Here is a 14,656-nt window from a genome sequence, read left to right as displayed (position 1 = left end):
GAGTGTTTTGATTACGGCTTCTATGGTTTTTTTGGACTAACTATTGCAGCCTTAAAAATACTTTTTTAAAAAAGTAACATATGTCTTTTAGTTGCCCTTGCTATTCTTTACACTCTTATTCCTAAGATTTTTTAACGTTTTTTTTTAATCTGAGAGAGATTTGATTGTAGCATATGATAGTGTACTGATTACATATCATAAGGTTTAAAATCAGCTTTATAAAACATTGTTATTTTGTTTGGTGAGGGCTCAGTATATTTTTATTTTGAATGTGTTCCAAATTACTTTTTTAAATATGTAGAGTGCTTAGAGGATGAAGCATATGAAAGTACAGTAACAAACTAGCGGATAGATTCCCTACTCCTTTGAGCATTTTGTAATCATTTACACTTGGGCAAAACAAGTGCGGGTGCTATTAAAGCACTGACAGTATCTTATAAGTGTTTAATGCAAGGTTTAAATTATACTGTGAGATAACCATGCACTGGAGAATCACCCCAGAATCAGCTCAATCTCACACTGGCAAAACAAGGTCAGATCAAATACTGTTTTTCCTTCATTGTCAAGAGCATTTAAACACCTCCCCTTCATTGAACTAAACTTGCAACATGCAGCTTTACAAAAATTTATCTAAAATACATTTGTCAGATAAAATATGACTTTGCTTATGCTTGTGTTTCAAAATTTATGCACATGCAGTATTTTTAAAACTCTGGAAACTATTTTTGCTTTAATGAAAAAATTTAGATTTAATTGCAATAATTTCATTTGTTGTGTGTTTTTACAGATATTTTTCTTTTGTTCTTCTTGTTTTTAGTTTAAAAGATCTTATCCAAAGTGAAGATGTGAAACCCAAGCTGCAATACATCATGAATAACCCTTCCTTTTCTATGGTAACCGTTCAAAGCGAAGACAGTGGGATAACCTGGGAAACCAGCTCGAGCAGGTGTTCTACTCCCTGGGCCTCAGAAACAAGTACAACTTCTGATCTTTACAGTATGGAAAGTTCACCGGTAGGTTCTCCTCCAGGAAAAGTCATCTTTATTATGGATGAAGGTAAGATTATTCGGAAGAGGAAGCGCAAAGCTTCAAATAGGGTGCCGATGGCTACAAGTCTGAAGGGAGGCCAGGGCAATAAAAAACGTGACTCTTCTGGAATGCAGAGGCAAGAACAAAGAACCATTTTAGGAGATGTGCAGGCCTCCGTGTTGAATGTTGAACAGGTCGAAGCGCAAGACACAGATGAGGAAATGCTGGACGACAAAGAAGATCTAGAAAACGTCACAGAAGAGCCAGTAAAACGTGCTCCAATAAGATCAATATTTAGAGAAAACAGACTGAGAAAAGTAGGGCCGATCCTTGGAGGACCAGTACAAGCTAGAATCCAGCTGTTCAACTCAATTTTTGGAGGGACTGAACCAGCCCCTGAAACATTGGAGAAAAGCAGAATACAGAGAAGCAGCTCAGTTTCAGGAGATTCTGAACAGTTACTTGAAACATCAGTAAAAGACAGATTGCAGAAGTTCCGTTCACTTTCAGAAGCAGCACGTTCAAAAACTTTCCAGAGAGCAAGAAGTAGAAATCTTGAAACACCATCGGAGAGAAGAAGGGAGCAAAGACAACAATCCACAGCACGAGCAAATCAAAGCTATTCTTCACCAACAACACCTCTTGAAAAACAGCTTACTAATAAAGGTGATGTTTTATCTGAAAATGTTAAACCCATTAAAATGAAAGATAAACCAAGCAGATTTTCAAGCTTTGGTACAGAAACAACTCTTCAACATGAAGAAAGAAAAGACAGACAGTCTCTTTCGGGGACTCCAAATCAGGTATCAGGACATTCACTGAAGTCCTGCCCTCCTGAAGAAGCCAGGAAGCAGCAAAGTTATTCACCTGCAGCCAAAACATCAGTAACAGAGCAAACAGTCTCCGTTTCATCAGAGTCTGATGATGAATCAGAGAAACAAGTGTTGCTTCCCTCAGCTGAAAATGCAAACAAGAAACCAGACCAATCCCTGCTGACAGCATCAGATCATCTGGACAAACCGAAGGAGCAGGAAATTCAGCCCAGCTCTGCACCACAATCTATATCAGGAGATTTTGTTAGTGAATTAGATAGCGAAGGTACCCAACCTATTTTGCCTACGGCATCCATGTCAGAACATCCTGAGAGAGAAGCACAGAAGTCAGCAGTTGAGTCTTACTTACCTAGTGCTCCATCAGCTAAACCCAAATACTCCACACTGTCTGAAACAAGACAGGAGGATATTATCCCTTGGTCATCAGAAACTGCACAACCTGAGTCTGAACATGTGCTTCTACCACATTCTGTAGATGAAACAGAGAAGCAAGAGACTGAGTGTCACTCATCAACGAGTGCACTGTCAGAAAATGAGCCTTCAGATCTATTGTATTCTGCTAAAAAAACAGAGGGTCAAAAGACCCCACCACCAGAAACCCAAAATGTTCACTCAGAGAAGAAAACAAAGTCTGAACACCACTTTTCCTCCTCCCTTCAGGAAACAGAGGAGCAAGGAATTCAGCTAAATTCACCCATTCCTGAAAAGATAGATTCTAAGTATTTTGGCATTTCATATCCTATTAGCACAGAAACAGAGGTAACTCAGAAAACTTCAGCTATGAATAAAGCAGTAGATTTGGATCACCCTGACTTTTCTGTTGAAAAAACCAAGCAAGCAGAGAGTGCACAAATGGAGACGGAGCATCCAGATTTCTCATATTCCAGTAAAGAAATTGGGGAATCAGAGAGAACACAGACGGAGACAGAGCATCCAGACTTCTCATTTTCCAAGGAAGAAACAGAGGAATTGGAGGGTGCACAGATGGAGATGGAGCATCCAGACCTTTCTTTTTCCAAGGAAGAAATGGAGGAACCAGAAAGTGCACAGCTGGAGATGGAACGTCCAGACTTTTCTTTTTCCAGGGGAGAAATGGAGGAACCAGACAGTGCACAACTGGAGACAGAACATCCAGATTTCTCATATGCCAGGGAAGAAGTGGAGAAATTGGAGGGTACACAATTGGAGACAAAGCATCCAGGTTTCTCATATTCCAGGGTAGAAACAGAAGAATTGGAGAGTGAAAAACTGGAGACAGAATATCCAGAATTGTTTTTTTCCACAAAAGAAAGAGAGGAATTGGAGAGTGCCCAACTGGAGACGGAGACAGATTTCTTGTATTCCATGGAAGAAACAGAAGAATCAGAGAGTGCACAGCTGGAGATGGAGCATCCAGACTTTTCTTTTTCTAGGGAAGAAATGGAGGAATCAGAGAGTGCACAGCTGGAGATGGAGCATCCAGACTTTTCTTTTTCTAGGGAAGAAATGGAGGAATCAGAGAGCGCACAGCTGGTGACAGAACATCCAGATTTCTCATATTCCAGCAAAGAAATTGGAGAATCAGAAAGTGTACAACTGAAGATGGAGCACCCAGATTTTTCATATTCCAGAGGAGAAACAGTAGAACCAGAGAGTGCACAGCTGGAGACAGAGCAGCCAGATTTTTCTTTTTCTAGGGAAGAAATGGAGGAATCAGAAAGTGCAACGCTGGAGGCAGAGCATCTAGGTTTCTCACATTTCAAGGAAGAAATGGAGGAATTGGAGAGTGTTCAACTGGAGACAGAGCAGCCAGATTTCTCATATTCCATGGAAGAAGCAGAGAAATCAGAGAGTACACAACTGGAGAAAGAGCATCCAGAATTTTTTTCCAAGGAAGAAACAGAAGAATCAGAAAGTGCACAGCTGGAGATGAAACATCCAGATTTCTCATATTGCAGCAAAGAAATTGGAGAATCAGAAAGTGAACAACTGAAGATGGAGCACCCAGATTTCTCCTATTCCAGAGGAGAAACAGTAGAATCAGAGAGTGCACAGCTGGAGACAGAGCAGCCAGACTTTTCTTTTTCCAGGGAAGAAATGGAGGAATCAGAAAGTGCAACGCAGGAGACAGAGCATCCAGATTTCTCATATTCCAGCAAAGAAATTGGAGAATCAGAAAGTGAACAACTGCAGATGGAGCACCCAGATTTCTTGTATTCCAGAGAAGAAACAGTAGAATCAGAGTGTGCACAGCTAGAACATCAGGAGTTTTTATTTTCCAGGAAAGAAACAGAAAAACAAAAATCTGTTCCTTTTGAACAGACAGAGTCTTACTTCCCTGAAGAAGCAGAGCAAGAAGAAACAGCACAGCTTGCAGAGATACCTTCAAATTTATCATGTTTGACGGAAGAAGTAGAGAAAGAAAACACTAAGGAACTCCAGTTGGTACATCCAGATACATTTGATTCCACCAGAAGATCAGAGACACAGCAAACTGGGTCTCTGGAAACAGCACATTCAGGTGTACCATATCGCATGAATAAAGAAAATCAGCAAGAATTGGCACAAGCAGATTTGGACAATTCCCTTATGTCATATTTTGTTAACAAAGGAGAACAGCCACAGCCTATACAGGAGGGTTCACAGCCTGGAGGTAAGCTGTATTCCCATGCCAAGGGAGTGCAAGGCGAAACTACTCAACTGCAGTCAGAGCATCCAGTTTTGTCATATTCTACTGGAAAAGAACAGCAACACAAAGCCTCACAGCCGAGGGCAGAACGGCCAGAGACATCATGTTCCAGGGGCAGAACAGAACAACAAGAAATATTGCAACCAAAGTTTGAACAACCAGATTTACCATATTCCCAGGGAGAAACAGCACAAGAAGCTGTACAAAGAGATTTAGAAGGTCCAGAGTCATCAGGTTTCATTAGTGAAGAGCAACATGAAAATGTACAACTAGCTGCAGAAAATAGAGATTTCTCATTTATCACTGGAGAAGTAATGCCAGAAGGAGTGGAATCAGGATCTTTGGGGTCATCACATTCAATCGACAGAGCAAAGCCCTGGGAAATGGCACAAGTGGAGCAGGAGCAGTCACTTCCATCCTGTTCCACTGCTGGTGGTCAGCAACAGGAAACACCACCACTCAGTGTGGCCCAGCCAAATATATCATATTCCTTCGGCAGAATGGAACAACAAGATATAGTAGAAAGAGAGCTGGAAGAGCAGGAAACAGCCCAACAAAAAGCTATGCTAATGGAAATGGAGTATTCAGATTTGTCAGAAACCCTGGGGAAAGAAGAGCCTCAAGTCATAGATCAAATTAATTTGGCACAGCAAGGAACAGCTCAACCAGAGTTGGTGCATCCATCTGTGTCATATTCTGTCAGTGAAAAAATGCAAGAAGAAATGCAAACAGAGACAGCATATCCAGAACCGCCATTCTATGTAAGTACAGAAATGCAGGAAGAAATGACTCAATACAAATCAGAGCAACCATTTCTTTCAAGTTTTACTGGCAAAACAGAGCAACAAGAAACTGTACATCCAGAGCTAGGGCAAACATTTTTGCCATCTTCCAGTGGAAAAGAAGCTCCACTGGAAATGGAAGTGAGTTCAGAATATCCAGATTTGTCATATTCCATTCATGAAGCTGAACAACCAAAAAAGTTGAAACATCCAACCTTACCATTTCGTTTGAAGGAACAAGAAACTGCACCACTGGTAATGGGACATCCAGATTTTTCATGTGACAGTGGTGAAGCAAAACTAGGCAACACTGTAGAGCAGGAGTCAGGACATCCAGAACTCTCATACTCCATGGAAGAAACAGAAGGAAAATCAGAACATTTGGATTCACCAGAAGCCCTGGGTGCAGCAGCACAAGATGAAAGTATGGAAGCGGAATCTAAATACTCAAACTTGACATGTTCTGATAGCCAAAAAAACCAGGAAGGAACTTCACAATTGGATTCCAAATATCCAGATTTATCATTTGCCTTTGGTAAAGCCAAAGAACAAGCACCTCAAGACTTTGAGTCTAAATATCAAGAATTGCCTAAAATGGCCAGAAAAAGAGCTTCTCCACCAACTGCACAAATAGAGTCAAAACATCCAAATTTGACATATTCCCTTCACAAAGCAAATGAACCGGAAATTGCACCATGGGAAATGAAGCATCCTGATTTGCCACATTGCACTGATGGGACAAACCAAAAAGTAGTATTGTTGGATCAGAAACACAGAAAAATTTCTGTTGGCAGAGAAAAGCAGCAGAAAACCACAAAACAGCAGTTAGAACAAGAAAAGTTATTACATTCTCCTGCTAAAACAGAGCAATTAAAACATGCCCAGAGGGACTTGGAAGAATCAGATTTATCATTTTCCATTGACAGGCGGGATGATAAAATGGCCCCACCAGAGGCAGGCCATGCTGATGTGATATATCCTCTGGACATCACAGAGGTGCGACAACAAGTACAACAAGAATCAGAACAAACAGGTTTAACTTACCCCTTTGGAAAAGCAGAACAGGAAACGGTTCATCCAGAAGTGGAAATTCCACATCTGGCCCATTCTGTGGGTACATCAGAAGAAGAAGAAACGGCAGAACCAGAGCAGGGACATCCTGCCTTGCCTTATTCCACTTCCAAAGCAGGAGGACTGCAGACTGCACAGCTGAAATCTGAACACCCTGGTCTAGCACGTTCCCTTGACACAGTGCAAGAAACGACCCAGCCGGGGTTGGAGGTTCATGACAAAACAGAGCAACTCCCGCCTGCCCAGCCAGAGCTGGGCCACACAAACGTGGAATCCCCTGCCGACAAAGTGGAGCAGCGAGGGATGGAGCACACAGCCTCGGGACGCCCTGGTGAGGGACAGTCTGTCAGCAGAGCAGAGCATCCCCAAGCTGCAAAAGAGAAACTAGGATCTCCAGATGCATCATTTCATAGCAGAAAAGCGGAGCAAAGAGAAATGACAAGAACAGAGCCAAAGCATCCTGATTTATCATATTCCATTGATAAAATACAGACACAAGAAGCTACACAACTGGTGTTAGGAAAACAAGATCTATCATCTTGGCCTGGCAAAACAAAACGAGCACAAACTGCTGAAGAGGAGCATCCAGGCTTCCTATACTCCTTCAAAAAAGCCGCACAAGAAGAGAAAGCACAGCCAGAACTGGGACATTCACAGTTATCTTACTCTGTTAGTGAGGCAGAACAAGAAACTGCACATGCAAAATCAAACTGTTCAGATTTATCTGCTGGCAGATTAGAACACCATGAAATCGTACAATCAGAGGCAGAATTAATGGATTTATCATGTCCAATTGGTGAAAAACAGCAACCTCAAATGGCTGAAGTGGATTTGGAGTATCCAGATTTATTGCATTCCACTGGCACAGTACAGCGACAAGAAAAGACTCAACCAGAGCAGGAAAAGCCAGGTGATTTTTCATCATCTCTCAGCAAAGAAGAGCAACAGGAAGGTGCAGGAATGCAGGCAGAGCACCCTGAGCTGCAGTGCTCTATGGGGAAAACAGAAGAACTGCAATATTCCCAAGCAAGATCAGAATATGCAGATCTGTCATTCTCTGTTGGCACAGCAGAACCTCATAAAACAACACAGCCAGAGTTGAAAGAACATGATTTGTTGCATTCTTTTGTCAAAACAAAGCCATCATGGGCTGCCCCACTGGAGTCTGAACATCCAGACGTCTCGGATGCCATGGGCAAAGTACCGCACTCTGATTTCTCCTCTTCTCTTGGTGAAGAAAAACAAAGTGCACAAATGGAGGTCAAACAGGAGAGGGGAAGCTACACGTCACACCCAGAGGAAACAGTCCAACTGAAATTGGAACAGCCAACATTGTCAAGTCCTCGTGGCACAGCAGAGCAATCAAATAGGGCTCCACTGGAATGGGAATTCCCAGACTTCTTGTATTCCTCTGGCAGAAAAGACCAACACGAAATGACAAAACAAGAGCTGGAGCATTCAGTTTTATCATATTTCACTGATAAAACACAGCGACAAGAAATCACACAACTTGCGTTAGGGCAACCAGATTTATCACCTTGCCCTGGGGAGACAGAGCAACCACAGACTGTTCAAGCGGAAGCAGAGCATCAGGACGTACTGCATTTCACTGGCAAAACAGAACAGCAAGGAACAGCACAAGCAGAGGCTGGGCATCCAGATTTGTCATATTCCAGTGACAAAGCAGAGCAGCTACCAGCTACACAATGGAAATCAGAGCAGCCTGTAACACCCCATCCCATTGGGAAAATGGAGCAACAAGGAATGGCACATCCAGAGCGGGAACTTCCCAGTTTATCATATTCCATTTGCAAAACACTGTCAGAAGAAGCAACACAAATGGACTTAGGGCAACAAGACTTAAAATATGCCCTTGGTAAAGCAGATGAAATGCAAATAGTGCAAGGTGAACTGGAACATACAGGTTCGTTGTATTCATCTGGCAAAAGAGAACAAGAAATGGTATTGCCAGAGTTGCGACATCCGCAGCTATCTTATCCTGTTAGAGAAATAGAAGAGGAAGACACACAGCAGAAATCAAACTATCCAGATTTATCATATTCTATTGGTCAACAAGACCACCATGCAATTGAACACCCAGAGGTGGAAGAAATGGATTTATCCTATGGAAAACCAGAGCACTCACAACCTGCCTTAGAAGGAGTGCAACAGCCAGAGCTTTTGGAGTCCTTTGGTAAACTAGAGGAAATGCGAATGGCCCAGCCTGGCTTTTTGCACTCCCTTGGTGAAGAAAAGCAGAAACCAGCTTCACAGTTAGATTTAGTGCAACCAGGTTTATCACGTTTGCTTAGCAAAACAGAAAAACAGGAAGCTGCACAAGCAGGGTTTGTGCCTTCTGGTTTTTCATATTCCACAGGAAAAGCAGAGCAGTTGCAACAGGAACAACTGAAATCAAAACGTCCAGATATGTCATATTCTTTTGTCAAGGCAGAGATTCATGGAATGAAACCACCAGATTTATTGTACTCCTATGGCAAAGCAGAGCAACCACAGACTGCCCAGGTGGAGCATTCAGAGACAGAAACAGAGCAGAGGGATGGAGTCCAACCTGAACTTCAGTGCATTAATTTGCAGTCCTCTGTTGTGGAAACAAAGCAACCAGAAACACCTTCTCTATCATATACCTTTGGCACGACTGAGGAGCAGGGAACTGCACAACCGGACTTTGAACAATCAAATTTATTAAGTCCTACTGACAAAGCAGAAAAGCATGAAATGGCCCCATGGAGAGCACGACAGTCAGAGAAACGAGACCCTGGGGCTACTTCATCTCTAACTGCTCATCTGGAAACTGAACAACGGGATTTATCCTTTCCCACTGAGGAAGCAGAGAGCCAAAAAATTCAACTGTATTCATCTCTTACTGAACAAACAGTCTCTGTGCCTTTGGGTGTTTCACATTCTGTCTCTGAAACAAAACTAGAAGGAAGACCTAAGTCTTCACCTGTAACTGGAGGCCTGTCCCCCAAGCACTTAGGTTTATCTCACACACGCTGTAAAACAGAGCAGTCAGAAACTGCCCAGCCTGAGTCAGGTTTCTTCTTTGCAAGAAACGAAGCAGAGAATACAAAAAATATTCTACATTTGCCTGTGGCTGCACAGTCAGAGGCTGAACATGTAATTTTACCTGAAACTGAGAGAGAGCAGACTCCACATTACTTCCACACAGCTACGCAATTAGAATCTGAACAATTAAATTTATCATATTCTACAGATAGAGCAGAAACACGAGAAAGTCAAGGTTATTTAACTGTACCTTCAAAACTGGAGTCTGAGCCTTCAGTTCCATTTTATTCAGCTGATGAAACATGTCAGCAAGAAATTCCACCTTATGAAAAACCAGCTTCTGAGTATTTGGTTCCCACATGGTCCCTTGCTGAGCAAGAAAAGCAAAGCATACGGCCACTTATTTCCCATTCTGCACAATCAGAGAGTAAACATGTAATTCCACCACATGATGGAAAAGAATTGCAAAAACTTCATCTCTATTCACCTAAAACAGCAAGCTTGAAGACAGTGCAGTTGGAGAGTACGTCTCTAAAGCACGCACAAGACCAAAACAAGCAAGAATCTCAGGATCGTTTGTTGGACACAAAATATTTGTCATCAGAGCAGCTGAGAAGTCCCCCTAAATTCGCTACTGAGCAGGATAAACAAGAAATGCAACCTGGTGTGCTGACAGCGCCAAAGCTGGTGACCACAGAATCAAAGGTGACTGCTGTGGCAGGCCAGCAAGCAGCGTCATCAGGTTCATTTGTACCTTTTCATACATTACCTGAAAAGTCAGTGCCAGTGGCTTTCAGTGACGATGAAAAGAAACAGAATATTCCATCGTCTTTATCTGACGTAGTAGGCATGCTTGGAAAGCAATCTAATGTAGTTTCAGGCATTTATGTTGAAGGAGAGGATAGACATGAAATGCAACGATGTTTGGCAGACCAAAAGCAGACATCCTTAGAGCATCTGGGAGCTGTTTCATCAGATCTTGTTTATGAAACTGTGACAGACAAAACTCAGCAGTATTCTGATGAACCTGGCAGCCTTTCTTCAGCAGAGATGAAATCTGTTATCTCTAGTTCTGATGAAAAGCAAAATCCAGATATTCCATCTTTTGGGCTAGCTAGCTGGCTGGTAGAAGAGGTGAAAGCTCGCTCAATTAGTCCAATAAGCGCTGCAGAAGTGGACAGGCAAGGAATCCATCCTTCTCCACCTGAATCTTCTGATTTTGGATCAAAACAATCCCCAGCTGGAAGTTCCATCGAACTTAGAGTTCATGGTGCTACAAAGAATAAAGGACATATGTTAAGAGTTTCTGATCCAGTGTCAAGTGAAATTTCCCACAGAATGTCCTCAGACATTAGTCACAGAATGCAAAATTATGATTTGCCATCTCTGGTAGGAGATAATCAAGATCTAGACAAAGTTCCAGACCGTGAAACTAGCATTGGAGACTCTACAAAAATGGAAGAAATGCAACACATGGAGGCAAAGGAAGTGTCTGAAGTGCCTGAACATTACCTGAGAGGAGAAGAGGAAGAAATGGAACATGTGAGCACTGTAGAAAACAGACAGCATGCTCCAGAAACTACTGAACAAAAAGATCTATTTAATATAATTTCAGAAGGTTACGAAATACTCAATATTCATGCTCCTACACATATTTCTTCTGTTGATCAAGAAGAAAGTGAACACATGCCAGATAAACTAGAATACTTGGAAACAAGTCCTTCATTTAAAAGAAAATTAGCTGACGATGGCCATAGAGCCCTAGCTTCTGGAACAACCACAGAAATTTCAGAAAGTTCAATGTTAGGAAAGCCTGCAAGCCATAAACTAAAAGAATTGGTCAAAAATGATGGTGTTGAGGAAACTGGAGAAACACAACAAGAAAATCCTATGTTGCCAGAAGACAATAATAACGCAGATCCTAATAATGGTATGGCCGATATGGATTATTTTGAAAAATATACATTGATTGATGATAAATCCCCAATTAAGCCACATTTTGAAAGAACAAGTTCATTATTTCCTGTGGCAGAAGATCCCAATGAACCTGTGGAAGAAGCCACGTCTTTTAAAGAAAGCACTGAGGTAGATACTTTGGAAGAGGAGTTTTCCTTACTTGAGGACCTGGATGAAGTCTTTTATGGTACTGTGAAAGGAGAAAGCAAAATGCAGTCCTATGGAGATGCTCCAAACCCTTTACCTTTGCAGAAATCAATCGATATTAGCAGTAAAAAGGTTACAAATGTAGAAGATGAACGGAAGTCACCAGGGACCCCACTCTTTGATTCAGAAGAAGGGGTGCTAGAACGATCTCTGTTGTTCCCTACCACTGTTGCAGCAGTTAACCCAGAACTTCTAGAGGAGCCACCTGCTCTGTCATTTTTATACAAGGACCTCTATGCAGAAGCAATAGGAGAAAAGACAAAGGATGAGACTCCCTCTGATGAGGAAAGTGGTAATTCTAATGCGTCTTTCCCTAGTAGAAATTCAGACACAGATGATGGAACAGGAATATATTTTGAAAAATACATTCTTAAAGATGAAATTCCAAGTAAGGCCTCAGGGCCTCAAAAGGATCAGGTACCAGAGGATGAGTCCTTTAGTGGAGGAATTTCAGTTCAGAGTTCAGAGGACAAACGCAAGCAGAGGTCTGGTGATGTTCAATGTGTCAGAACTGAGGTTCTGACAGAAAGGGGTGTTGTGGAGAGAGAGAAAGTCCAGGTTGACAGTGACATTCAAGCAACAATTTGTAAACCAATGCATGCCATTCCTTTTGGAAGCAAAGTAATTCTTTCAGGTGCAAGAGCTGATATCGCTGAACAAAGAGAAGAAGAAAATGTACCTGTAGAAACAACTGAGGAGCTGCCAGAGCAATCAAGTCATCAAGTGTATAGTCAACCAGTGGATTATCAGGGAGCTGCATATCAACAAGCTGGTAATAAGCAGGAAGAACAGCATGACATAACAGCAGTTCCTCAAATGGAAAAATATGTCCCATATGTGAGGACTCCTGTTGAAGACAGTGAAGATGATCATTATACTCGGGAAAATCTTTCCTGTGTCCCTACCGTTCAGCAAGTGGAGAAACCACACTTGCAAGGAGAGCAGCAGCATCCTGATGTTTATGAAGATCTCGCTGAGTCAATGGACTATGATGTGATTACACAAGAAGAACTTTTGCAAGATGAAATATCATCTCAGTTAACACACGAGGAGCTGTTATTTGAAGACAGGGACTCTTTTGAGCATGCTGGTGATAGTTATGAATTTGTTAATGAGCCAGAGCAAAGGACACCCGTTGAGCTTGAAGATTCAGGCTTTGTGGTGATGTATCCTGAAAAATCAGCAGCAAACATTCCTCAAGTTGAGAGCCCACAAAGAGAACTGAAGAAAGCACAGACAGACACATACTGTTACCACTGCAAATGCCCAATATCTGCTATTGACAAGCTTTTTGGAGAACATAAAGACCATGAAGTCACAACACTAGATGATGCTGCAGCTAAGATGAAGGTAAGAATTAATTTGGGTAAGGGAAGGAGATACTGAGGCTAATTTCTGCTGTGTTGTCAAGGGAGAGACTTCAGAGAGCAGTCCAGAGGCTAAATCACAGAAACTATAAAATAAAAACTATTCCTAAACACCTGTTAGAGATCTTGAAGGGAGGCTATCTTATTAAGGTATTCTCCAGAGTCTTAGGTTGCTAAGCTGATATTTTCATTTGTTCAGAAGTTTGAATGACCTTGTTTATATGTATCTGTTACCAGACTTTCTATCTTTTGGCCTTCTCACCTGTGTAAGTTTGTTCTGGTTTGTATATGTAGGGGGAGAAACAGGAAGAGTGTTGTTTCTATAAAAAGAAAATTTTAGTAAGAGCAGCTTTTTTCTCTTGACAAGGTACAGAAACCTCCATATGTGGGAACCAGTATCATCATAAACTGTTCCCTGTCCTAGTTACATGTGTTGGTTGCTCGGACATGTTAGGCGAGTTACAGTTTACACCGTTTTGTTGAAATGGCGTCCTCATTTTCTGTTCAGTTCATGTTTGTCTGTGCCAATAGTGTTTCAGCTGTAGCACAAGTAAGTCTTTAGCAAGTCCTACTTCTTCACACTATCTCTAAGCTGTAACACTCTAAAGGACAGGTAGACATTCCCTCCATTTCTTTAGCCTAGTCCTTTGCTATCAACACTAGCGAAAGCGCTTCCGTTTCTGTGGAAGTTCTTCTTCATTAAGTTGCATGTAATCTCTCACTTTTCCATATCAGATTTGTTCATGTACAAGTATACAGGTGTTCCTTTCTTGGTTACCAGCTATTTAATCTCACCCCTGTATCTGAAAGGTGAGGTCACATGTTCAGTTGATGGTAATACAGCTTTTGTGTAATTTCATTAAAATTCCAGAAGGCCTGTATCTGTGGCGTTTAAGTTATCTTTATGTTAACTGATATGCAAGAAGGAGAAATTAAAAGTAGTAGGACTCAACGTGGCAGTTACAAAGATCAGTATTTACAAACTATCTCCATGGTGTGCAGATGTATGACAACAGAGTTGCTTTCTATATATGGCCATTCATGCTTGACTTAGAAGTGATAATTAGCCACCAGTAAGTAACAAAATCACAGACCCCAACCATCCCTCGAATGTACCTGCATTGCAGTGAGTCAAGTTAAGCCACAAATAAATGTCCCATGATATCACTCCCTGGCTGTGAAGCACAGACATGAAGCCAATATTAAATCTGGCCACAACGCAGGCTTGGCTTCACATGATTTCTATCACTCAGGGCTCAGGTTACTCTGAGACGGCATTTGTATGTTTCTTGTTACTTCTGTGTAATTACTGAGAAAACATTAAGACAGCAAAATGCTCGTCACCTGAGTTTTAACTGTAGGAACGTAGCTTCACAGTAAATTAAATGAGCTATGGATGGCGTCTGTCAGATTTTATAGGTTATCTTGACAAACAGAAGTTTGGCTCTGAATCCTGGTGACTGGCCCTAAATATTTATAAAGTGAGGCTTCAATTGTACAAGCCAATGTGACATTTATAATTAATGGAAAGTCATATGCAGTGCTCAACAGATCTATCTGTAGAAGTTTGCCATATCAGAAAGCTGTTACCAAAGGAAGCTAACCTTCCTTTTAGATTTATGCCAGCTAATTAAAACTAAGTATTTTTATAAATTATAAATTGCACCTACACGGGTGTCCAGCTTGCTTTCACAAAAGGTCAAGAAGGACTAAGAA

At 41.6% G+C, this 14,656-nt stretch overlaps 1 protein-coding gene across 1 annotated transcript in view; it reads left to right on the top strand.

Moving 5' to 3' along the window:
- The window catches only part of CMYA5 (cardiomyopathy associated 5), a 52,241-nt gene that overhangs the window by 6,605 nt on the left and 30,980 nt on the right, over nt 1-14,656 (top strand). The window contains exon 2 of the mRNA XM_074569851.1: nt 818-12,923. Within this exon, the coding sequence (XP_074425952.1) occupies nt 818-12,923 (12,106 nt within the window). The remainder of the gene's footprint in view (nt 1-817; nt 12,924-14,656) is intronic.

Source organism: Larus michahellis, chromosome Z, assembly GCF_964199755.1.
Source record: "Larus michahellis chromosome Z, bLarMic1.1, whole genome shotgun sequence".
NCBI lineage: Eukaryota > Metazoa > Chordata > Aves > Charadriiformes > Laridae > Larus > Larus michahellis.
The sequence above is the reverse complement of the archived record's forward strand: the minus strand, read 5'-3'. Positions and strand labels throughout refer to the sequence as shown.